General features: G+C 42.3%; 1 protein-coding gene across 9 annotated transcripts; it reads left to right on the top strand.

Annotated features, from left to right (window-relative positions):
* The first annotated feature begins 259 nt into the window (after positions 1-259).
* Positions 260-25,883, top strand: LOC308472634 (microtubule cross-linking factor 3-like). 9 transcript variants are annotated; one of them, XM_080997722.1, is made up of 10 exons: positions 1,769-1,854; positions 2,512-2,566; positions 3,489-3,713; positions 5,840-5,998; positions 12,004-12,075; positions 12,937-14,112; positions 16,137-16,333; positions 18,227-18,326; positions 19,951-21,217; positions 22,378-25,883. In XM_080997722.1, exons 3-8 carry the CDS (start codon positions 3,516-3,518, stop codon positions 18,237-18,239), a joined length of 1,815 nt encoding a protein of 604 aa, XP_080853848.1. In that variant the 5' UTR covers positions 1,769-1,854; positions 2,512-2,566; positions 3,489-3,515; the 3' UTR covers positions 18,240-18,326; positions 19,951-21,217; positions 22,378-25,883. The 9 variants fall into 9 exon arrangements, with proteins under 9 accessions (XP_080853846.1, XP_080853844.1, XP_080853843.1 ...); XM_080997716.1 differs by lacking the exon at positions 2,512-2,566 and having other exon boundaries at positions 269-1,854; positions 12,937-14,103; XM_080997714.1 differs by lacking the exon at positions 2,512-2,566 and having other exon boundaries at positions 275-1,854.

Genomic DNA, 25,883 nt, shown 5'->3' with positions numbered 1-25,883 from the left:
CCAGTGAGTGGCCTTCTGGTTAAAGCTCCTTCAGCAGCAGGAGAGGTACGATGGTGCTGGCAATGATGATGATGATGATGATGATGATGATGGAGGGTGAGATCAAAGCTTGGCTGCAGAGATTTAAAAGCAAGCTCCGCAGGCAATTGCCTCTGCCTTGGAAGACAGCCCTGCACCTTCCTACCTCAGGAAGCCTCATGGAGCAGCTCCACCCTGCACCCTCTTCCCTGTAGCCACCTTGCACCCATGGGGTCAAACAGGCTTGCCTGGTGCTGCTACAAACAACCCCTCTGCAGTGCCACAAATCCAACTCAATGGTGTAACATTGGAAAGTGTCTATCACTTCTCCTACCTGGGCAGTTATCTTTCCACAAGGGTGGACATTGATGCCAAAATACAGCATCGCCTGAGCTCTGCGAGTGCAGCTTTCTCTTGAGGACAGGGACATTCGCAGGGAAACCAAAATGCTTGCTTACAAAAGCTATTGTACGACCAACCTTACTGTACCGTGAAACGTGGACCACTTATAAAAGCCATCTCCTTGAAAGATTCCTTCAACAGTGTCTCCGAAATTTTTTACACATCACTTGGGAAGACAGGTGAAGTAATGTCAGTATACAGGATGAAGCAAAGATCACCTGTGATTCTTCAACATCAACTTCGTTGGACTGGTCATGTTGTTCGGATGCCCGATTATCATCTTACAAAGCAACTACTCTATTCCAGACATAAAAATGGAAAGCATAATGCTAGTGGTCAACAAAAGAGGTTCAAAGACTCTCTCAAGGCAAATCTAAAAAAATGTAGTATAAACACCGACAACTGGGAAACACTGTCCTGCAAGTGCTCCAGTTGGAGAACAGCCTTTACCAAAAGTGTCACGGACTTTGAAGACGCTCAAACTCAGGATGAAAGGGAGAAACGCGCTAAGAGGCAAACCCTCACCATGATCAACTCCCGCCCAGAAACCAATGTCCCCACTGTGGAAGGACGTGTGGATCCAGGATTGGCCTCCACAGTCACTTACGGACTCACTATTAAAACCGTGTTTATGGAAGACAATCTTACTCGGCTACGAGGGATCGCCAAAGAAGAAGATGAAGACCCTGCGGGGGGGGGGGGAGCTCCCTTACAAGAACCCCTCAGGCGTGCTTCTCTCAGCCCGGCAACATCAGCCCTGGAGCGGCCCCCGAGCGGAGGCAGCGCTCCTTGTCCGAGGGGAGCCTCCGCCGAAACGAGCAGCAACCGGCCGAGCACCCGCCCTTCCTCGCGTCTCCCTCCTTCCCAGCCAGCCTGGGAAGGGCAGTGGGCGGGGACCGCCGGCTGACAGGCAGGCCGCGCCTCTCGAAGGCGCCGAGCTCGGGGCTCCCGGCAGCCCCCCAGACGGAGGGCGGGCGGCTGGCTTTGCGCTTGCTCAGCCGCCGCCCAAGTCCGGGGGGAAGCCGGCAGGTCTCTCTCTGCAAAGCGAGGGAGGGAAGGAGGCAGCGCCGGCTCCTCCATCTTCTTGTGGCGCAGGGAAGGGGCAGGCCCGAGCTCCTGGGAGGAGGAAGGATGCCCGCCAAGTGAGCGCTGGCCTTCCATCCCAGAAAGAGGCCGGTGCCTTAGGGGGGGTCGGCCCAGATGCAAAGCAACCAGGGCGACGTCAGCGCCTCAGCGGAGGAGCAGCCCCAGCCTGCGCCTCCCGCCGCCTCGCCGACCCCTTCTCCAATGGCGCTGGCTGGGCCCGAAGAGGGCAGCGGCCGCGGCGGAGCCCCGGGCCCCGAAGGCGCCCTCAGCCTGAACCCTGGGCAGCAGCAGCAGCAGCTGCTGCAGGAGGAGATGGAGAAGCTGCAGGAGGAGAACGAGGCCCTCAAGGTGAGCAGGAGGAGAGGAGGGCGGCGGGTGTGGCCCAGCCGGGAGGGGGAGGAGAGCCCTTTATTCTGCGCTCTCTTCTGTTGTCAACCCGGCTTGTAGGAGGCGAAGTGATAGAGAACAGATAACCCCCCATCTCAGCAGCAGGTGCTAGAAAAGGGGAAAGAAAGCCGGTTCCGTCCTTTGGGGGGGGGGGTTGTACAAATGATAGTCGTTTTTGTGTGCCACCGAAAAGGAAAACCATTCTATTCCATTCTAGTTCTTAATGGTGCAGCTTCCTGTTGTTCTATTCCCTTGGTAAAATGTGGGAAACTTCTGCCTTAGAAAAGTTGAGCTCCCTGGAGGAAAGTAGCCCTGGCCATTTCAGACCTGATGGTAGCCCACAGATGGCGAAAAGCACTATATAGGCAGCCGTGTGTGCCTTGCCTCATAATCACTCCCTGTGGCATGCTTCTCACATGTCACATATGTGTTTTCCCTTCAGACTCTCTGAAACATGCATGGCTGACATGCTGTGCAATGGTAAGGCCCTGGATTTTCATCCAGCAGAGGAAGCCATCTATCCTGTTTGCTGCATGCACTTGTCCCTTCATGACATACTTTATTCTGAATGTTAAGGGAGAATGCTTAACATAACAGCATAACAATTACTCTTTTCAGATCACATTCCCTCTACAGTTTGTCTCATCCGTGAGGGAAGGGTCTTGCATTCCAGGCATGTCTTAAGAGTACATCTACACTTTTACAGTTAGTGGTAAAATGTTCAGTGGAGTAGCAAGCCATAATTCCGCTGTCTAGCTATGGCTATGGTGTGTTGAGAAAGTGAAGACTCAGCACACAAAATTGTGTTCCTATGTAGAACTGGTAAGCTGTATCACAGGGGTGGGGAACCTTTTTCAGTCTAAGCGTTGGATCAACTTCCAGGAGCTGCATGACACCAGAGGGTATGGTCAGGGGCAAAAGTGGGTGGGAGAACGGATATGACTCTTGCTTTTTTTACAGGAGTTTACATCCAGTCACTTGTCAGAAGTTGCTCTACACCAGTGTTTTCCAAACTTGTGTCTCTGGCTGTTCCCATGATCCCTGGCCACTGGTCCTGCTAGCTAGGGATGATGGGAGTTGTAGTCCAAAAACAGCTCAGGTTTGGGAAACACAGCTTTACATACACACACGCGCGCGCCTTTCTCCATCCAGGCAAGCAAAAGACCATCCCAGCAAGGGAAAGCCACTTGAGGAGGTGGTGGAGCAGGGCCAGCATGGGCGTGGCCTAGTGAAAGGGGGTGTGGCCTTAGAAGGGCACATGGCTTAGGGAAAGTTCTGAGGGCCAGCTATAAAGAGGCCTGGAGGGCCATATTTGACCCTCTGTTCCCCACTCCTGCTGGTGGAAGTGGTGGCAAAACCAAGTTCTTCCCACACTGCATAACTCTCATCCACCCATGATTTTATCATTGATTACCTCTTGGTATACATGCCACACATGTGATGTTTGAAGGGCATGCATAAGATAGTGATTGATGCTTTTGGTTGTTGTTGTTTTAAGTGAAGATCAACTTAAGTCCCATTTTTCCTTTCATTTTATTAATGTGAACTTGCATTGCCTGATGCATTTCCGACTATCCTTTCTGAACGGGTGCCAGAATGAGATAGATGAGCTGAGGACTGAGATGGATGAGATGAGGGACAGCTTCTTTGAAGAGGATGCCTGCCAGCTGCAAGAAATGCGCCACGAATTGGAGAGGGCCAACAAAAACTGCAGGATCCTTCAGTACCGTCTTCGAAAGGCAGAGCGCAAGAGGCTCCGCTATGCACAGACTGGGGAGATTGACGGAGAACTTTTGCGAAGCTTGGAGCAAGACCTGAAGGTAAACAGGACCAGAAGCTGGCAAGTAGGTGGGAAGGCAGTGAGGGGGAAGTACAGGTAGACTATGAAAGTATCGTAGGCTCAAGCTGTTAAACGGAAAGCAGAGATCTGATTTGTCTCATGGTTCTAAGAGTCAGTAATTTGATGACCTGGATCCTGACTCTCAGAACTCACTTTCAGATACAGTGGTACCTCCAGTTGCGGATGGGATCCGTTCTGGAGGTCCGGTCGGATCCTGAGGTTTCCGCAACCTGAAGACCGCTACTGCGCATGTGCGCGCGGCGAAACCTGGGCAAATACTTCTGGGTTGCCGCTTTCGCATCCTGAAGTTTACGTAATCAGGGGGTTATGTAACAGGAGGTACTACTGTATTTACCCCTTTTCCAGTTATCAGAGCGTAAATTCCTAGGTATATTACACTCTGTTGCTTTGACAGTTGTTGCATTGAGCTCTGTGGAAAGCGTGATGAGGCTGTGCTGTTCACTTGACCTCTCTTCAGCCCAACCACTACTGCATATTGGGATGGAAAGGAGGGAGGACAAAGACAATGCAGTAGAAAGGGCCAACTGGAGTGACAGGTTGGCTCCACTGGCATGTTTGCACCTCACTGCCTGACCCCTCAGCGACTCGGCTAAAAGAGAGGTCAGGTGAGTGGTGCAGCCACCAACCCACCATGTTGTCCACTGCTGCTTTAAACTAATTCAGTTAATAGACTGAAATACATTTCTGTAGTGCCAGAGCCTCTTAGATTGAAATGAATCTGCCCATTGACACATCTTGAAAATATAACTTAGAATTTAATAGAGGTTTGAATCCAATTAAATTATACTTGCAGTAGAAAACAATGAACTTTTAAGTTGTATTGATTGTTTTCACTGAGTATGCTTTAAGTGTGATATAAGTTGGATACAATCCGTAATTCATCACTCATTATTAGAAAGAAAAGCCATTTTAAGGGTTTCCTTTGCATTCCATTTTGCATACCAGAAGCAAAATAGCTAAAAAATAAATGTTTGCCCTTCTAGAGCAACAAGTGAAAATTGGTACTCACCAAATAAAATTGCTACCCATGATTTATCTACTAAAGTGTTACTTGATTAATCAACTAATTATAAGGTGTACAGTTCCAGTTGTAAAGAGGCTTTTCCACTGAAAAAGCAAGTGAGACTCCCATGTTAAAGTCCAACTTTGGGTAGCATTGTGTCCAGTGTTCTAATAGATAGAGAACTGGTCTTTGACCTAGAAATTCCATGTACAAGTACAACCTAAGTCCTGTAATCATGGGATACTACCAGTGCTCAGAGTCACACTGTCTGGAAATAATCAGGAATAAGCTAGAGTGCATGTGAACTGAGTAATAATAATAATAATAATAAATAAATAAATAAATAAATTTAAATTAAATTAAATTAAATTAAATTAAATTAAATTAAATTAAATTAAATTTCTGTGAAACCCTTCACCCAAGGATTACAGGATGGTTTACAATATATATAAAAAAGAATGCATACCATAGTAGCAAACGAAAACAATACCTCCCACAGTTTAAAAGGCCATATAAAGTATTTAATTAGCCAAAGGCCTGGGAGAAGAGTTTTGGCCTGGTGCCTAAATATTTGTAATGAAGGCGCTCATGTTTTTAAAATCAGTGGAGACTTCTAATGGAATTGGATTGGAGACAAAACTAATCAGAATGCCATTCTGGCTCTAGAATACACTAATCAGCTCTGTTTTTGTTGGCTGAAAACAGGATTATAAACATCACATGATCATAGGGTTGTATCAAACTTAAGAGTAGACCCATTGCATCAATTGACCTAAGTGATTTATGCCTATTAATTTTCATGTGTCTATGCTGAGTATGACTAACATTGTATACAACCAGCACTTTTTTTCCTGGGGGGACGCAGGGGTATGCATACCCCTAAATATTTTGTGAATCTTTGTACTTTTGTCCATTTACTGTATTTATTTCCCCCGATTTGAACTATAAAATGGTGATTTTCTTGAGTCAAAATGAGAGTACCCCTAAACCTTTTTTTTTTTTAAAAAAAGCACTGTATACAACCCATAATTATCTTCGCCACAAAAATGTTGTATTTAAATTTTAAAATTCTGTTCCATTAGGTTGCAAAAGACGTTTCAGTGAGACTTCACCATGAGTTGGAAAACGTGGAAGAAAAACGTACCACCACAGAAGATGAAAATGAAAAGTTAAGACAGCAGCTGATAGAAGTAGAGATTGCTAAACAGGCTCTGCAGAACGAACTTGACAGGATGAAAGAGGTTAATGTTCAGTATTTACTTTTGGGGAAATGAGTTTTTATTCTACCCTGAATTTTATAATGGTTGGAATAGTAGTGCATGCACTTAATGGAGGAGGACGTCAGAGATTCTCAGAATGCTTGACTAAGTAAGGATCCTAAAACGCAATGAATAATTTGCTTCGTAGAAATGAGAACATAAAGGAGGGAAACAGTAAACATTTCCTAGAATTAAAAATGGCTGCCCCTTTCGTACCTTTGCTCTTGGTCAGTTTTTGCCTTCTACTGTGAATTGTTGGTTTTCATGAATGAGTAGAAAAGATTTGTATTTGTTAGCTACTATGTATTTGTTTGCTGAAAAGCATTCCCTGTACCTGTCTTTGAAATGAGATACGTTTATTCTGGAATGCTATTGAGAGTGCTCTTGTGCTCTTGTTTTGTTGATGAAATTCTCATAGGTATCTGGTAGGCTGGACTGGATAGACACTTGATCTGATCCAATAGGACTCTTCTTACCTTAAAATAAGGCATGTCTGTGCTACTGGATTTTTAGAAAAAGTAAAGCCAAACAAAGCTGCCAGTTCAACCGCTTACACTCCCATTGAGTTTAGAGAACATAAAACTATGGGCCATAATCCAGTTGTCTTTGTAGGTGTATCCAACAACCTGCATGAGTCCTATGAGATTTGTGATAGTGAACTGCAACACCCAGTTCAAACATTACTAGCCCAAATTTATTTCTTACTGCCGTGCTTCCTTATACCTACCTGTGTTATTAATTAGCGATAGATAAATCTACATAGCCCTTCAGGTTTACTGAACTATTTACTGGTTTGTATTTGGATAATGAAACTGCTAATGAAGTGCTCAAATGGCTATATTAAGAGTTGTTAAAATTTGGCCTACATTGTTCTGGTGTGGCCCAGTTGCATTGTGCCTCATTACAAAAGGGTCTAGATCATTCACTGGCACCCACACTGTGAAAGGGAGTGTTTGCATTGGCTTGCATCTTTAGCTGTCAATCTAAATTGACTGCAGAAATATCCTATCTCTTAAATGACGATATTGGATCCTGATTGGCAGCTAATTATACACCAGGATTTATGATTCTCTTTTTGTGTGCGTTTCTGTTAAGCCAGCACCCATTTTGAATATCTCTGCTGCTTTTTTCCCCCAACCCCTCCTCCCCACCCTGCTTTGCTGTTGTTTTGGGGTGGTGGTAAATGGTATTTATTCAAATTCACATTTATTGTTTTGCCATATTGATTGGTTGATTACTTAGCTTTGGGCAAGCTCTCACTGGAATTATGTATGTTGGTGCAGAGAACATTTCATTGGTAAAAAAATTGAGTAGTCCCCAGTTTCCATACCAGGAAGAACTATTTTGTGGCTTCCTGTAATGGAATAAGGAGCCAGAGAAGTATCTCTGCTTGAAAGACAAACCAGGCAGAGATTACTGAAAGAAGATAGATGGTGATACCATTGATTAATATTTTGACACTCAGGGTATTGGAAGAAAATAAATGAGGCTCTTTTCAAGAGCTTGGTGTATTACAGGTAATTTCTGGGTGACATAACACCTCAGTAGTTGGTATTACATCATTCTTTTCTTCTCTCATGAGGAGAAGTAGAATATGTGCCAAGTGACACTGTACCACACTGATTAAATGGTTAGTTAGGCAACAGGGTGTAGATCTGTATGTATTAAACACCAAAAAATGTAATATCTGAATGTATGCAGGAATTGGGTTACAAGTGCTAATAACTGCTCCAAATTATGAATAGTTCCTCTCTTATCTCTGCTTGTACTGCTGCTAATAATGATTAGCACAGTAGTTAGGTTTGTTTTTATCATGTCTATGGAATGGACAGGGAAAATTTGGTTGCAGTAATTTATGCTGTGGTAACTTCAGGGCTGAATTATTGCAATGTACAGTGGTGCCCCGCAAGACGAATGCCTCGCAAGACGGAAAACCTGCTAGACGAAAGGGTTTTCCGTTTTGGAGGTGCTTCGCAAAACGAATTTCCTATGTGCTTGCTTCGCAAGACGAAAATGTCTTGCGAGTTCCTGCGGGGTTTTTTTCCTTCCCCCCCCCTTTTCCCAAGCCGCTAAACCGCTTATCAGCTGATCTTTAAGCCGCTTAACAGCTGATGCTAAGCCGCTTATCAGCTGATCTTTAAGCCGCTTAACAGCTGATCGTTAAGCCGCTTATCAGCTGATCGTTAAGCCGCTTATCAGCTGATCTTTAAGCCGCTTATTAGCTGATCTTTAAGCCGGCTAAGCCGCTAATACTGTAGCGCTAAGCCGCTAAACCTCTAATGGGCTTGCTTCGCAAGACGAAAAAACCCGCAAGATGAAGAGACTCGCGGAACGGATTCTTTTCGTCTTGCGAGGCACCACTGTACTTTATGCTGGGCTGCCTTTGAAAATGAGTTGGAAGCTTCAATTACCTTCAAGAAGCTTCAGTGTGTCTGCCCAACTGTTGACACGTTCGAGGCAAACCCGCTCTGTCGTGGCTACATGTATGCTTCCAAGTCCAATTCAGAGTGCTGGTTTTGACCTATAAAGCTTTTTCTGGCTCAGGGCCCCAATAACACCTTCCCTGAACCCTTAGATCTTATTCTGAGACCCTTCTTTGGTTCTGCCCTTTGCAGAGTCTCAAAGGATGGTGACAGGAGAGGAAGGCCTATTCAGTTGTGGTTCTGTATATTCAGGTGTTGCTTCCATGGAATGCTCTACCTAGTGAGGTCTGCCTGGCATCTTTCCTAACTGATTTTGTTGTGCTGTTTGTGTGCTGCCCAAGTTGCCTGTGGCTGTTATTTGTGTGTGTGTGTGTGTGTGTGTGTGTGTGTGTATGAATGAATGAATTGCAGGTGTTTGTATGCAAATACTAAATTCACCACATTTGTCAGATAAGGAATTTGAAATTTAATTTTAGTTGAAACTTGCATATCCAATAAATTCCTTGTTCTAGTTTTCAGATGACTGGCCATCATGCCTTGGAAATATTTGCTCTGCACCTGCTACCATTCTGGTTGCTTATAATAAACAGATACTTATATTAATTTAAAGCATGATTGATAGTGTTTGCCCTAGAAATCTAATTACCAGAAGCATATGACTATGCCTTTGGTTTGACTCTGCCTTTAATTGGAATAGATGCCAGCAGTTTAGATTACAATAATGTGATTTAGTTCAATGGTTATAAAAATGACAGTATACCAGGAAAGTAGGCCTTCCTGATATTGGTGGAGGGAGGTAGATTTCACACAGCTCAGTTGGTTGGAGTGTGGTGCTAATAACACCAAGGTTGCAGGTTCGATCCCCATATGAGACAGCTGCATATTGTTGCATTGCAGGGAGTTGGACTAGATGATCCTTGAGGTCCCTTCCAATCTGCAATTATATGATTCGATGTGGTTGACTTTCATTTGAAAGATGCAAAGTCTGAGCAGGAGGATTTTCATGAGAGCTTAACACAAGTTGGTTAGTTCCCCACCCACTCAAGCACTATATTATTCAGCATAATTAAAACAGCTGGAGAACATGTAGCTTGAATGTAAAAGGGGGGAAATGGATCTCGACCCTATAACAGCACAAAAGATGAGAAAAAACAGCACCTAGCGTTGCACTGAACAGAAAGGTGTGTATTTGATACATAGGGTTATATTCCTCTTCTCCCCCGCTCCCCAGACCTCTGTATGTGCTCAAAATCAGCTGTGGGGTGTTGGGTCACCCTCCAAAGCAGATCTGGAGGGAAAGCAGGCAAATGTAAAGTCTTATTGTGCCAGCCGTTGTATGTGTGTGAAGCACTGGATACAACCCATTGCTTCCTTCCTCCCCCACCACCAAAGTGTGCATCTAACAAACAGGAAAGCAGGGCTTTTTGCCTCCCTGGTGAGTATAATGAAGAGGCCCATCCAGCACTAGGAGGGAGAACCACTGGTGCTTTTTTCTACTTCCATTTGAATTCTTAGCTGGGCTACCATTTAGAATGCTAGCCTGTCATCTTCCAGTTACTTGCAGCGATTATGGACAACTCTGGATCACTGTCAGTAAAGATGAATACTTTTGCCACTTTTAAAAAACCAGGATCACATGATTATGATGCGGACATATAGAGGCCCATCCTTAAATCCAATTCAAGTACCGTGGCTAAATCGAGTTGTGGATTGACTATTGGTTTTTCCTCTGAATTTTCATCAACTTTAATATGCCGGTGAAAGCAATATGAAGTTTGTGTATTCCATATATAGAGAGGTAGAAGAGTGGTAAACAAGTGCTATCTCTTTCTACTGAACTGTTGATACATTGCTTGTCAAAACTGCCTTTAATTTCTGTTGAAATTCAAAGAAAGGATAAAAATTCTTTGCTTTTTGCAAACCTAAAAACATCAGACAGGCAACCGAGGATATTAAACTTGTCATGAAATGTTTTTCACAGAACACTGGGCCTCACAAAGCTGTAGGGCATACTGGGGCAGCAGGAACACAGCATTCTTCAAGTCAAAGATATAGAACTGTAGGGGATGACAGTATCCAAAGGTCGTCTTGTCTACCTCTTGCCTGCAAAGGAACCGAATGTTTTGCATCTGGCCACAGTTATTTATGTACTGGCAGCATCTTGTTTAGTTCACTATAATGCTTTCTACGTGGGGCTGCCTTTGAGGTCTGTTCAAAAATGACACATTTTGCCAATTCCTTAACAATCAAACTGGTTCCTGGTCTGTTTCCATACACTGTTCAAAGTGTCCCTCTTGACCTGTAAATCCCCAAACGGCTTAGGGCCAGGCTACTTGTAGGACCACTGCTTCCACTTGAAAGCACCTGGGTGTTAAGATCAGCTTTGGAGGCGTTGCTCTGGTTTTGTTACCCTTTGAACTGGTTGGTGGCAGGCCTTTTCCACTGTGGCACTTTATATTTGCAACTCCCCTTCTGGGAAGTTTGCTTGCCACTTGCTTTGTTTTCCTTTTAGTAAGTGGTGAAAAACTTTTCATACCCCCAGCCCTTAAATGTGTTTCAACACTTAAACCCATATGGTGGTGTGGAACTCCCTCCCATCAGATGTCAAAGAAAACAACAAATATCTGATGTTTAGAAGACATCTGAAGGTAGCCCTGTTTATGGAAGTTTTTAATGACTGATGTTTTAATGTATTTTTAATCTTTTGTTGGAAGCCGCCCAGAGTGGCTGGGGAAACCCAGCCAGATGAGCTGGGTATAAATAAATTATTATTATTATTATTATTATTATTATTATTATTATTATTATTCGGTAGGCGTGTGTGTGTGTAATGCTGAGGTTTTATTTCCTGCTTTCTCTTGTTTTGAGATTTTAAAAAATATTCTGTTAAACTGCTTTATTTTAAATCATGCTAAGAGCATTTGCTGAAGACCTCCAAAGAAATAAACAGACCTTCCCATTTTGTGAGGGGAAATGAGTTCATTTATTGCATCCTTAGATCTTCAAAGTAGTATCAAAATCATTCTATTTTAGAATCATGGTAAACAAAGGGTACATATCTGGGAGACAACTATTTACAATTATCTTGGGTCAGTTACTTCCAACTAAAAAGTCTGTTTGCAGTTACATTGAATATGCTTTTTGGTTCCTGGTGAGGTTTTTTGTGTTGTTGTTGTTTTGGACTGTTTGTGAATTATTTTTTTAATATTCAAAGTACTCCAAAGTATGTTATACAAATGAACAACAACAACCTGAATTGTATAAAAATATCCTGGTCTCTGAATTGTGATGCAACCAATATTTTTTTTGGGGGGACAACATCTGGTTTTTGAAAACGCTTGTGATTTCAATGGTTTAATGGATTTATATTGTAGTCAAGCCTATTGAGTTGTTAACTTTTCTCAGGATTAGCCAATTGTTTTTTATTTTGCATTGTTGTAACAGTGTTAAATGTTTTATTGTATTTGTATATATTGTTGTGTATTAGTTGGAGATACATGACTGTTTTAAAAAACAAATATACATTTAGTAAAATGCATACTATACTTTATCTTTCTTTTATAGCAATCCATGAAAAGAAGAGGAAGCAAAGACTTGCAAAAATCAGAAAAAAAGTCACAACAGACACCCACTGAGGTAACCTCAAATACTTCTGTCTGTCCCATGGCACAACCCAGTAAACCTTATGGTTATTAAATAAAAAAATCATTGGTGCAAGCCTTTCCTTAGTCAGCATAATTGGAAAACTGTGACTATTCTTATGGCGCTCATTTAGTAGCCTGTTAGTAACCAAATTTTTAAATGTCGTTTTAGTAAGCTAGTTATAGAAGCTAGTTATAGAGAAGTTCCTAGCATCTGCACTCCTGAAATTTAAAGTTGGGGCTATTCTTGAATGGCTATTACAGTGATACTTGGAAAAATAATGGAAACAGCTATATTTTACTTGAAAAGATGGCACAGACCATGTCCCTGCTATATTGATGTCTTTTATCTCTTGGTCAGAGAGATTTTCAGCTTTCAGAATCTTAACAGTTCTCATGAGCAAACTCAGGGCCACTTCACACATCACTTGCTTTTAGGTGAACCCTTGTACTTAAAACATAACCTGTGAATGCAATAAACACAAACGTGTCTGACATACAGGTGTACTGTTAAGGGAGTTATGATAGGTTGCAGCTTCCTGTTGATAGTACATTGACAAATGGTTGGCAGATTGTTTTTGTGTAATGTGTGAAATAGCCCTTGGTAGAGAGTAAAACCTGCTACTGAGTAGGTTTTGAGGTGTAATGGTTCAGAACATGGAGTAATGATTTTTAAAATAGGTTTAGTGGCACATTTTGCTTTTGTTTGATATTTGAAATGTGTATCAAATAGAACCATACCTTCATGGAGTTCACTAGGGCTATTATTTTATGATTTGGAATTTTCATTTGCTGAATTGCCAAATGGTGTCATCACTTGTCTAGTAACTGTTGGATCTTCTTTCTTTTTTCTAAGGAGGACAATGAAGATCTGAAATGCCAGTTGCAGTTCATCAAAGAGGAAGCTACCCTGATGAGGAAAAAGTTGGCCAAAATAGACAAGGAAAAGGACAGATTTGAACATGAACTACAAAAATATCGGTCATTTTATGGTGATCTAGACAGTCCCTTACCAAAAGGGGAGGCTGGAGGCCCACCTACCACAAGAGAATCAGAACTCAAGCTTCGTCTGAGGTTAGTAGAGGAAGAAGCCAATATTCTGGGAAGGAAAATAGTGGAGCTGGAAGTAGAAAACAGAGGGCTGAAAGCAGAGCTTGATGACTTGAGAGGAGATGATTTCTCAGGGGCAGCCAACCCGCTGATGGGGGAGCAGAATGAATCACTCTCTGAGTTACGGCAGCATCTGCAGCTAGTTGAAGATGAAACGGAGCTGCTGAGAAGAAACTTGGCTGATGTAGAAGAACAAAACAAGCGCATCACAGCAGAGCTGAACAAATACAAATACAAGACTGGGGCTCATGACAGTTCAAGGCATCACGACAGTGCCAAGACAGAAGCGCTCCAGGAAGAGCTCAAAGCTGCCCGCATGCAGATCAATGAACTCAGTGGTAAGGTCATGCAACTTCAGTATGAGAACCGAGTCTTGATGTCCAACATGCAGCGCTATGACTTGGCCTCTCATTTAGGGATCCGGGGCAGCCCCAGGGACAGTGATGCTGAAAGCGATGCGGGGAAGAAAGAAAGCGACGATGATTCTCGTCCTCCACACCGCAAGAGGGAAGGTCCCATCGGTGGGGAGAGTGACTCAGAGGAGGTCCGCAACATCCGTTGCTTGACCCCCACTAGATCCTTCTACCCAGCACCAGCAGGGTGGCAGAAAAGCTTCACAGACCGGCAGCAAATGAAGGACATCCGCTGCGAAGCGGAACGCCTTGGCAAGACGATTGACCGCCTGATTTCGGACACAAGCACCATAATAACAGAGGCAAGAATTTATGTGGCAAATGGGGACCTGTTTGGACTTATGGATGATGAAGATGATGGCAGTAGGATACGGGAGCACGAACTTCTTTACCGAATAAATGCCCAGATGAAGGCATTTAGAAAAGAGCTCCAGGCCTTTATTGACACACTAGAAGTTCCAAAGTCTTCAGATGATCGAAGTACAGATGAACCTTTGTCAGTGAGTCAGGTAGACTTTTACTTAATAAGATGCCTAGGTAAAAACTTTCAGCCCAAGGTGTTGTATGGATGGTTGACTGGCATTTCCCTTACATTCTTATATACCACGAAAGGCACATTGTTTAAATTTGCTGTGGCTTTCTTAGTTTGAAGTTTGTAGCGTAGTCCTAATAACTGGGTTACTAGCACCACACAGGGCTGGTATGGGTTGGCATGACTTGGCAAGTGCCCACACCTCTTCCGTGAGCCCATTGCCAAGAGCACCCTCTTCCCATCTGCTGCTTCTCCCTGTCCGCTTGCCCTTTCCTTTGGACTCACCGGTGACAAATGAAGGCAGCGTGAAGGAGAAATACCAGACACTTCCTGTGGTAAGGAGGTAATACAGTGAACAGTAAAGCGGAAGTGGTCTCATAATAAAATTGTCGGCCAAAGGTTCTGCTGCAGTTTATTCTGGGGGAGCGGATCATATTTTGAAATATGCCACTTGTTAAAACCATGGCCAGCTCAGGGTTTAGGGAGCCCCCATCTGCACATTAAAATTGAGAAAGTAACATGGCAGAAATGATTGGATGCCTGGCTTAGGGACAGAATGTTTGACTAATTATCATTTGAGATGCAAAGAAGTGACCTGGTTATATAGAATTATGTGCCATGAAGATGTACGGAAGATGGATACTGAATTTTAACCAGTACTTTCTAGGGCAGTTCTGAGGTTCTTCTTCCCTGTCTTACAAAATGCACTTATCTCTTCTGAACCTGAAACTATACAGGTCCCTATCCATAGCTGAAAGGACTTCCTGTTACAAATTGTACAGATACATTGAGATACAGTTTGTTCCTCTCTTAAAATGCTGAAACTTGGGTTAATTCAGTGGAATTGGTTGGCAGGCATTTCATAACAGTCATTTTAGACAGCTAGCTTCAAAGTGACCTTGTACATATTTGCTTTTTTTTTTGGTCAGGCCATTTCTGTAGCGCTTAATATATAAAAATATCTTTAAGCACTACAGAAACCAAAAACAACAGCAAGAGGCAATTTAACAACAATACAATTTAATACAATTCAACAGCGACAGTGTTGCATATACAACTGGTAAAGGTAAAGGTAAAGGTACCCCTGCCCGTACGGGCCAGTCGTGTCCGACTCTAGGGTTGTGTGCCCATCTCACTTAAGAGGCAGGGGGCCAGCGCTGTCCGGAGACACTTCCGGGTCACGTGGCCAGCATGACGAAGCTGCTCTGGCGAGCCAGCACCAGCGCAGCACACGGAAACGCCGTTTACCTTCCCGCTATAAAGCGGTACCTATTTATCTACTTGCACTTAAGAGTGCTTTCGAACTGCTAGGTGGGCAGGAGCTGGGACCGAACGACGGGAGCTCACCCCGCCGCGGGGATTCGAACCGCCGACCATACGATCGGCAAGTCGTAGGCACTGAGGTTTTACCCACAGCGCCACCTGCGTCCCATACAACTGTTACATTAATGCAAATTACTAATAAATATAGACCAATAGCCTTCTCCTCCTGACACACCTCCTCTCAGCTCCAAGACTGTACACATCCACCCTTGCTCTCATTCAGGGCTGAACAAACTCACAGTTCTCCCACAAAATCTCACAATAAAGAGGGTTCCTGGAATCTGCTGGCATCATCCTAGTTTCTCACTCTAGTCATGTTTTGGAGGACCGGCACCAGGTGGAAAGAGCTTCCTCAGACTGCCTGCATCATTGTCCCGTGCAGCACTCAGCTGTACTGCACACACCCAGTTCACAAAACTAAGCCTCAGGTGTGGTTCTTTCTTTCTTTTCACTTGAAATGTTAAGTTTGCTGCTTCATTAACATAGCGTTATCTTGTCTTTGTATTTACCTTCCCAGATGTTCCAGCCTATCATTTTACTTATTCTCATCCTTGTATTATTTTCATCCCTTTCTTATGCAACAATATTTAAACTTGTCTTCCTTTTCACATTGTTCTTTGTGCTGTAGTAAACAGACCTTTTTCATCATTTTGCCATTCATTGTAGTATTCTTTTCAGTTTGTTTTGTTTTGTCCATCCTTCCAAGATAAGAAGTGCAAGAGCTGTAGTTTCTGTAGTAATCGCTGCTGTAAAAACACTGAAGACTACTCACTGGAAAGAAGGGATGCCATCCCTCACAAGTCAAATAATATAGGACACAAAAGAAACAAAACCCCCCACAACTCAACCAGAATTGTGCTCAACCAAAAAGCTAGGTAAGCATGTGAAAAACAGGTCTTTATTCTTTTTATAATAATCTTTCTTTTTTAGTAAGTTTGGGATAAAAATGAGGCTGAAACTTATGCAAAAGTTGGCTTTCCAGTAATTGAAACATAATTTAGAATGCTAGAAATGTTGTATGTTCCTCATCCCAAATTCTTACATTGCAGTCGCAAGCTAACTAAAGGTTCCTGCAGTTTGTGCAATGCAAATATACACATTTGTATAGGTGACAGATAGCAGAGTTGTTCAAAACAGGGACTTTGAGTTTATAATAATTCTACATGGAGTTTGCCTGACTTCTACTCCTGACAGTTTAAGACACAGAACTTCTACTGATATCCTTTGGGAGCAAGGCTCTCGAGTCCACAAACAGCCCTCTGGCACATGAGTGGCAGTTAAGAAACAACAGTGAATCTCTTCTAGTCAAAAGCTTGTCATATAAATTATTAGAACAAGACTGAATTGTAGGTGGGTTTTTTCCCCTGTGTGTGCTTTTAAAAAAAAAATTCATTCCCTTGAGGAAAAGTTGCTTTGAGAGTCACCATTTCCAGTTTCTGAAAAGCAATTAAAAAACCCCCCAAGAGCAGGCTGCTCTGCTTACTCTCCCTTACTTCTGTTAAGCTGGGCTGCTGCTCAACCCCCAGCACAATAAGCTTGAAAAGTTTAAAGATTTAAAATACCACTGGAGTGGCTTGTGGATCATGATGGTGCTACTGCAAATAAGTAGAAGGTTCTCTCTTAAAGACTGCAATATTGCCTTGCTCTGAAGAAATTTGTGCCCAGAACTCCTGATTACAGTCATAATAAGACATGACTCCGGTGACATGTGTCATCAACCCTTTGGAAGCAGAAAAATACGCAGCCGTTGGATAACAAGACATTCACAGAAACAGTGCCAAAGTCTGTCATGATGATAAAGAGAAAGAAAGCTAGATAGATGAACTGTAGATGACCTTCAGAAGTTGTTTACAGCATGTCTACAGCCTTAGGAATATCACACTCCAGTTCCTTTGCTTGGCTTGTGCTGGATCAATTTCAGGCTGCTGCTATTGCAAGGGAAAACAAAAGCCACCCCTGAATTCTGTATGCTGGTGCAAAATCCTTACCAGCAAAATGATTATGTGAATGCTATAAATTAGTGAAAATGATAGCCATCCATTTCCAATAGGGCACATTAGAAAAGCTACTGTCATAGCTGTTACTGTTCATTAGATTTATATCCCACCCTTTCCTCCCAAAGGAGCCCAGGATGGCACACACACAGGTGATAATACACTTAAAACAGCTATTTAAAAAGTGAGTACAGATGCAGACTGGAAAAGACCTTTGCTTAAAATGCTTGTTGAAAAAGGAAGCTCTTAGTAAAGACTACAGAGATGGCACTTTTCTACTGTTCAAGAGGAGGGATGCGCAATAGATGGCCTTATTTTTGTTTTGTTTTTTTTAAAAGCAAAAGCTAGTTTTGTTTTTGTTTTGTTTCTACATATGATTGATTGTTGTTAAGATAGATAAATGGAGGAAGGTTGATACCAGACCTGCACTAAATATCATACATACATGGGCCAGTAAAAGAATGCTCCCTTAGAAAAAGAACACTACATTTTATAAAAGAAGTCTTAATGTTTTGCACAGGCTGATTTGGCAAGGTTTTAAAATGAGCTCTCTATGAAACTTAAACATATCATAGACAGGAAATTATTTTTACGTAAACTATGAGAATATGCAATGTGATACAGATGGCAGAGACTTCAAAACTCTTCCAGGCGCTGACATTACATGAAAACCAGTACTAGAATGATGTTAAATTGTCTTCAGTTGCAAATTTGATCTAACAGAGTTCCAAGGGTTTTCCTAGTTGATAAGCTGATACTCTCCTTTCTTTGAAGGATATATGTGTGACTGGAGCCCTTTCCCCTCCTCACTGCATTCCCTGCTACGTTACATCTGAACTGAAATACTGCTGAAAGGATTCTTCCTCTTCAAAAGGTTGGTGCACAGTTTGTTTTTCATTCTAAATTTTATTCTTATTTGATGATAAGAATAATTTCAAATCGAGATGGGTTTAAGCGTGGTTTTTTTGCACATTTTTTTGGGTGTTTTTTGACACCAAACTGGGAGGGGTGGCTAACACCCCAGAGGACAGGATCACACTTCAAAACGACCTTGACAGATTAGAGAACTGGGCCAAAACAAACAAGATGAATTTTAACAGGGAGAAATGTAAAGTATTGCACTTGGGCAAAAAAAATGAGAGGCACAAATACAAGATGGGGGACACCTGGCTTGAAAGCAGTACATGTGAAAAGGATCTGGGAGTCTTGGTTGACCACAAACTTGACATGAGCCAACAGTGTGACGCGGTAGCTAAAAAAGCCAATGCAATTCTGGGCCTCATCAATAGGAGTATAGCATCTAGATCAAGGGAAGTAATAGTGCCACTGTATTCTGCTCTGGTCAGACCTCACCTGGAGTACTGTGTCCAGTTCGGGGCACCACAGTTCAAGAAGGACACTGACAAACTGGAACGTGTCCAGAGGAGGGCAACCAAAATGGTCAAAGGCCTGGAAACGATGCCTTATGAGGAACGGCTAAGGGAGCTGGGCATGTTTAGCCTGGAGAAGAGGAGGTTAAGGGGTGATATGAGAGCCATGTTCAAATATATAAAAGGATGTCACATAGAGGAGGGAGAAAGGTTGTTTTCTGCTGCTCCAGAGAAGTGGACACGGAGCAATGGATCCAAACTACAAGAAAGAAGATTCCACCTAAACATTAGGAAGAACTTCCTGACAGTAAGAGCTGTTCGACAGTGGAATTTGCTGCCAAGGAGTGTAGTGGAGTCTCCTTCTTTGGAGGTCTTTAAGCAGATGCTTGACAACCATATGTCAGGAGTGCTCTGATGGTGTTTCCTGCTTGGCAGGGGGTTGGACTCGATGGCCCTTGTGGTCTCTTCCAACTCTATGATTCTATGATTCTAGTTTCAATCCTGATTTGAATGTAGGTCAGTAATCATGTTTTTTTTTTTTTTAAGAATATGCTAAGAGAGGCTTTCCTACATGACTTGGCACCACATTTTGAATGTTACTTTTTAAATTTTCTTAATGTGAGTGAGTCTTCGATGTGTATGCACAGAAGCTTGGGATCCAAACTAACAAATGTTATTGTGAATTCCCAAAAGTCTGGCACAGCTGAATGACTAGGTCACTCGTAGCTGTACATATCTGACAACTGCCTTTAACATCCACTGCTTTCTGCATTTGTCAGACTAGAATGCTTCTGCGGCTGACGTCTCTGTCCATTATTTTCAAACAATAAATGGAATATAAACGAAGTGGGATATAAGGATAGTTTAATTCTAGGCAGCATTTTTTTGTTTCGTTTAAGGAGAACATACTTATTTCAGAGAAGAGCAAGGAAAGCTGAGTTGATGCTTGGGTGTGGTTCTTATCTTTGTACAGTACTTTTCATCAAATAGATAAATAAATGAACATAAAAGAGGATAGGTCTCCACTTCTACACTGACCATAATGCTTGCAGGACTGATTTATGTAGTGCGAAGTAATACAGATGAAAACACTTCTTATCACTTAAAATGTTTTTCTCATTTGTGCAGAAAATACGTGTTTCCTTTCCTGGGAGAATATGCAGAAAACTGAAATTGCACTAATTACGCAAGAGGTGAAACGTGTGCAACAAGAACACACAAGCAGCTTTGATTGCATTTGGGAATAATGGGAATAATGGGAAGGACTTGACTGGCACCAGCAGGTGTTTGAAGGAGATGCAGTCTGATTCTCTTGCTGAGGTTGATTAAAGAGACAGAAAGGAAGAAGGGGGTGGGGAGAGCAGCGAGGAAGGAAATACATCCCTTCAAAAGGCATTTCTCCCTTGTTCAACAAGCTCTCTCTGCACAGGTTTCTGGAGCATTAGCAAAAGACACAATGCACAAAAGCAGTGGTAAGACCCAAGAACGTCCAGATGGAAATGATTTTATTAATCCATCTTCAAAGCAGTGTCCTGATTCAGTGCCACTAGTGAAGAGTGGAAATGTGTCAGTGGTTCTGCAGTGGTCATCTAAGAGAGGGATCCATCCTTTGAATGAAAGCTGCCAGCAGGATTTTCTCACAGCTTGTAGTCTTGCGATGCTAGCAAATTTGGGAAGTGTTCTAAAAATGGCTCTTCCCATTGCTCTGTCCAGAAGAGTGGTTCTGATGTTTGGGGACCATGAACCCAGATGACATTTCAAGCCAGGATTTGTGGGTTGTTGCTCCCAAAGCAGCATAGCCAAGAGCATGGGAGAATGGAGACTTTTGAGCATAGAATTCTTTTGCATAGAACTATCAGTTAATATGTGCAGCCATAGCCAATGTGTGACATGGAAACTGGAAAGATGTAAATAAAACACTGGAAGCAAAAGTGGATGAGTAGGCCTAAAGGCCTAAAATGGGCTGAAATAGAACCAGAATGCTTCTTGCACCACCTGGAGAACCAAATGCCCACCACATATAGCGGGACTGTATGACTAGTAGAGCACCAAATGAAGAGTCTTCAAGAAAGAGGTACCTGTGCAAACCCTGCAAAGCTTAACAGAGCAACAAAAGTAACTAAATTGATTTCTGGGTGGCTAAGCTGACTCAAGATCCCGCTAAGTTTTGCTGGAAAAGCTTCAAAAGAGCTATGGGAGGGGGGAATTGACTTTCTCCTGCAATTCAAAGTTCCAGGAGGAGCAGTGAGTACAGTCAGGTTCTGAATTTGCCAGAATGGTAGGAATGAGAAACTGGGACAGGAAGGTTGAGGAACGCAGGACCAGCAGAAGAATTCAACCAAGTACATTGGAGTTTACTCCAAGTATGGCAAAGAGAAGCAGAATTTGGCATGAGGTATAATCTACTTTTTAAAAATGTATTCCATTTTTATTCTGCCCTTCTTCCATTTTACATATTCTGCCATAGTAGAAATTTTAAGAAGAGCTCTAAAGGATGATTTAAATATTTTGATTGGAAGCTGTCAAAAATGCTTCCTGGTTGCAGGGATTGTTTTCCTGAGGTGAAGCTCCACAAACAGGGGCCACCACTAAAAAGGTCTATTCTCATGTGGCCACCGCCACACCGTTCTTGGGTGAAGCACCTATACCACTGCGAAAGAATATGCCGCTGGTATATATGTTGTCAGTGTTCCATTGGACGCATTCTAATTCTAAAAAGTACAAAGACCTTGATGCAAGCATATGAACAATGATGAGAAGTATGTCATTCTCAGCTAACTGCTTGTCTTTGGTTTAATTATTTTTCCACCTCCTAGAGAGCAGGGCAATTTTCTGATATTCATTTTCATAATAGTAATAACTTTTAATTTTAATTCTAGAACTTAGCCTTTTTACTCTAAGAGGATAACATGGCATTAGTAAAGGAGAGAAATAATCTCATTATGCTATTGTAAATCCTTTGCCATAATCTTCCTTTTGAACAATGTCATCAGGCTGCTTGAAATAAAATAAAATAAAATTACACTCTTTTTTATCCTGGGAAAGAAAGAGAGAAGAAAAAGGATTAAAAATAAAAGCAACACCAGGTTATCAAACTGGGTTGGAGAAGGAAATATTATTTAATGAGGAAGAGATTATTGTTTCATTATATTTTTCTCTTTGCACCCTGGGAGAAGGCAACAAAAGTACCCTTCCTGTGTGGAAACTAGCCAGCTTCTCTAGTGGCAATAACTGGGCATATGTGTTTGTGCTCTGATTTTCTTGCTAGGCTGCCCCAAGGTTGGGGCTCTTGACCTGAAAGTGACCTTCTCTAGTGGTAGAAATCACCAGCTCTATTATAACATGGCTTATGGGCAGGGATTATGGGAGTTCTCATGCAACAACATATGGAGGGGCAGATTTCTCACCCACTTTAAAGTCTTTCTGCCTCAGGCATTTTGTGTCTTCCTTAGTTTCTTGACACATACAAGACTTCCGTCAATTCATCTTTCTATTACATGGTTGTTGAGGTTTCTTCTGACTTCTTTACCCAAGAAGCTGCCTTTTGTTTTCTAGGTGTCTTTGCCAGCTAAACAGTCAATTGGGAAAAGTTTCTCTCAGCCAACTTGACAAGCGATTAGATGGGACCTGCAGGTCAGCACCACATGCAGTGTGAAAGCCTGGAATTGACACACTCCGGGGTTTTTATTGAGAGATCCCAGTGGATGCAAACTCAAGAGTTGATTCAATGCTGTTGTGTAATCTCCATACCTCACCTGGACTCTCATTTTCATGTTCCTAACCGTGGCAAGTTCTATTGCAATCATATGTTGATCAATGATGACCCCACCTTTTTGACTTTGCTGGAGAAGCGTATTTGATTCGTAGATCATCCTTAGAGTCTTCAGTGTTTTTAACAATAAGATAAGAACGCCCTTCCCCACATGTGTATATATATCCTTTCGTAGCTCACAGCTGTTTTTGTTTTCAATTACTCGTGCTGATATTCATCGCCTCCATTTTTTTGTAATTTAAATAATGTACAGCTCTGTATATTCTGTCTTTCAATGCAAACAGCGGGAAGAAATGCTGTACGCATGATCATGTGTTTGTAAGTGCATGTGTTGGAATAGGAAGTATACCAGTCTGTATTTAGAAGAGACAAACTCAGTACTAGTACTGACACTGAAATTATAGGCCTACACACACACACACACACACACACACACACACACACACACAACCTAACTTTGTGGTTTATTTTGAAGGTTAGAAAAGACATAGCTCTGGTGATAATTATATTTTGTATATATTTTACAGGTTTCACAGGTCTAATCTAGTATTTGATATACAGAAACTGACAATAGGCTTTTTGTTTTTGTTTTTGTAAATGGATAGCAGTGATAAGGCATTTGCACAATATTTACCAGAGGCAGAATAGCTCATTGGATCGATTCCTCATTCATGGTTGATGCTCCTTTTTTCCTGCTTCACTTCTCTAAACATTGCAGTGCTAGGTCAAAATCAGCTGGGCCTATTTTTCTGAATTAAATGAACTGCTGCTCATAACTGCATTAGCCTACATACCTAAAAATGGTCAACTTTCATAAAGCGCTTACACCTGCCATTCGTTGTCACATTGCTTGGAGACTAAATTCCAGTGCATTTTTATTTGCAGTGTTCAGTGTGTGTTGCACAGAGGGGAAAGGACAAGACGGACGGCTGCACAATGTCTTTGTGAAGAACTCACCCTTACAAGAAATTCAGGGCTTCTGCTAGAACTGGCCCCAAATCTTGAGATGCCCATTTCCCTGTCAGCTGCAGAACGTGATAAGGAGCTGAGGTGGGAAAACGCTAACTGTTACAGTGTCCAGACATGAAGTAAGATGCAGCCAAGCCATTTAGGCAATTGCTGTCAGGGTTTGCTGAACGTTGGGGCTTAAAGCTAAACTGGGTGGATTTTGTACAGCTCCTCCCCCTTCCCATTACATTGGTTCAGACTGCAGTCAGAGGTCTGGCAAGGCAAAGTTGGTTTGGAACAAAAGTAGAAGCTGTTGAAGTACAGTGGTCTACTTCTCTTCTGCTTTTCTTAATCTCTGGCTGGGCTTCAGATGTCCAAGGCAATTGCACACATTCTGCTCCCTTGGGTGATACAAGCAGCTCTCTGCTGTGAGGTTTGCTTGCATTTTGGCATAAAGTACATGCTGAATCCAGATAACTTTTCTGGCTTGCCAGAATGTTTAGACTGATGGCATTAGAAATATCTATTTGTCGTAACCCGTCTCTGTGTTTTGGGCTGTTAGTGTGCTGTGTACATGGCCTGGCTTATTTCCCTTCCCAGCAGTCTTAATGAAATATAGATCCTGCTGAGATGTCTTATTTTAAGTATCATAAAAATGCCTTCTTTTTATCCTCCTTAGAACTACATAGGAGGAGCAAACAGCAATCCACTCAGCTTACTTAGGAACAAAGAGGCAGTTCTGTTACATCAGCCTGGTTTCTTACATTTCCCTTCCCAACTCCAACTAAGTACAGGTAGCATGTTCACAGACACTTCAGGCAAGCTTTCAGCATCCACTAATAGCTCAGTTGGTTAGAGCATGGTCCTAACGCCAAGGTTGCAGGTTTGATCCTCGTACGGGTCAGCTGCACATTTTTGCATTGTAGGGGGTTGGACTAGATGATCCTCAGGGTACCTTCCGATTCGATGTTTCTATGATACCATTTTGCTTAATGGGCATTTTCTTAAGGTTGCAAAGAGAAGGACTAATGTTGTCTTGTAAGGTGACTGTAATACTCTTGGGGAAATTATTGTGCTAATCCAGATAGTGATTCTATTACCGTCATTGTGTCAGTAAAAGAACCAGAGAATAGACTAGTTTATATACCGCACTAAAGTTTGTTGTTTTTTTTAAATCAAAATTCTGTGCTATGTAATTAATGCCAACAAAAGCGTTTTCTCCCTTCTCACAAAGAATTATATCTTTCTAATCTACATAACCAGATATTTGAATTCTATAAATAGGTAGGTAGGTGGTCAGTTGTTTGATTTTTGGATTTAAACACTCAGCCTGATAAAACAGAGCTCCCATTGCAAATAGTACCCAGTGGCTGCAAGGGAAGCTTCAGTGCAATGTGTTATCTAGCTACATCTCTTTTAAATGGATAATGGTGTGAAGTGTGTTTAGCATTATATAAAGAAAGTTTGTGACTAAACTTTTTGTAGCGTGTGGGTTCTGGTGTGTTGTGCTCTCCTGCTGAAATTTCCAAGGAAACAAAACAGACTTATTAAGACTCTTTCTCCTGCCCCCCACCCCGGATTGAGAAACTGTACCAACACTGGTGATGGGTTTACCATATTGGCATAGCTTACTTCCTCCGGTCTCTTGTGTTGGTCTTCTGGCTTCCACTGCTCTCTGGACTAGGAAGAGGAGCTGGTAGTGGTAGCAGAGAAGGATCAAAGGAAGAACCAGGCAGGAGAGCAAGTGGTGCAGTCCAGAGATGTTTGCAGAGGGACTGACAAGTTGCAGCTGAGCTAAATCTTGCTGCTGCAGTTTCTGTAACCCTGTAGGTTTGTGTCAGTGGGAAACTAGCAAACATTAGGTACTAAATATCCATTTTCTGCTTGATCAGACCTTGCTGAGTGCTTCCCTAGCTCTAGAAAAAATTCTGAAGTATATTAAAGAACTGCAGTCATATGATCCCTTACTTGGAGTACGCTCTGGCAAGCAAAACAGGATTTACTTTCAAGTTACGATTGGTCCGACATGCTGAAATCCTGAGCATAGTTACTCGGGAATAAATCCTATTAATCACATTTGGACTGATTTGGGAGTAAACATGCCAGGGATTTGGCTGCACCTGACTCCCCCCCCCCCCAAAGACTTTCTAAACTATTATTTTTGTTTTAGACCATCATGATAGAATTCCTTTTCCATTCTGTGTCTTGGTAAAATCTCAATTCAGATATATGGTTTTTTATTCAGCTTCATAAACATATAATGAGGCATTCCTTTGCTGCCCTGCTTTTGAGGTGTGTCTTTGTATTTGGCATTGCCATTGAAATAAACCAAACGTGTGTT

The sequence above is a fragment of the Podarcis pityusensis genome (genome assembly GCF_964106645.2).
Source record: "Podarcis pityusensis genome assembly, chromosome: 3".
Lineage (NCBI taxonomy): Eukaryota > Metazoa > Chordata > Lepidosauria > Squamata > Lacertidae > Podarcis > Podarcis pityusensis.
The sequence above is the reverse complement of the archived record's forward strand: the minus strand, read 5'-3'. Positions and strand labels throughout refer to the sequence as shown.

Excerpts from the sequence above, each read along its gene's own strand:
- LOC308472634 (XM_080997715.1), top strand. The coding sequence starts at position 1,621 with ATGCAAAGCAACCAGGGCGACGTCAGCGCCTCAGCGGAGGAGCAGCCC. Across the intron at positions 3,714-5,839 it reads GCTTGGAGCAAGACCTGAAG|GTTGCAAAAGACGTTTCAGT; the intron begins GTAAACAGGACC and ends CTGTTCCATTAG. Across the intron at positions 12,076-12,936 it reads CACAACAGACACCCACTGAG|GAGGACAATGAAGATCTGAA; the intron begins GTAACCTCAAAT and ends CTTTTTTCTAAG.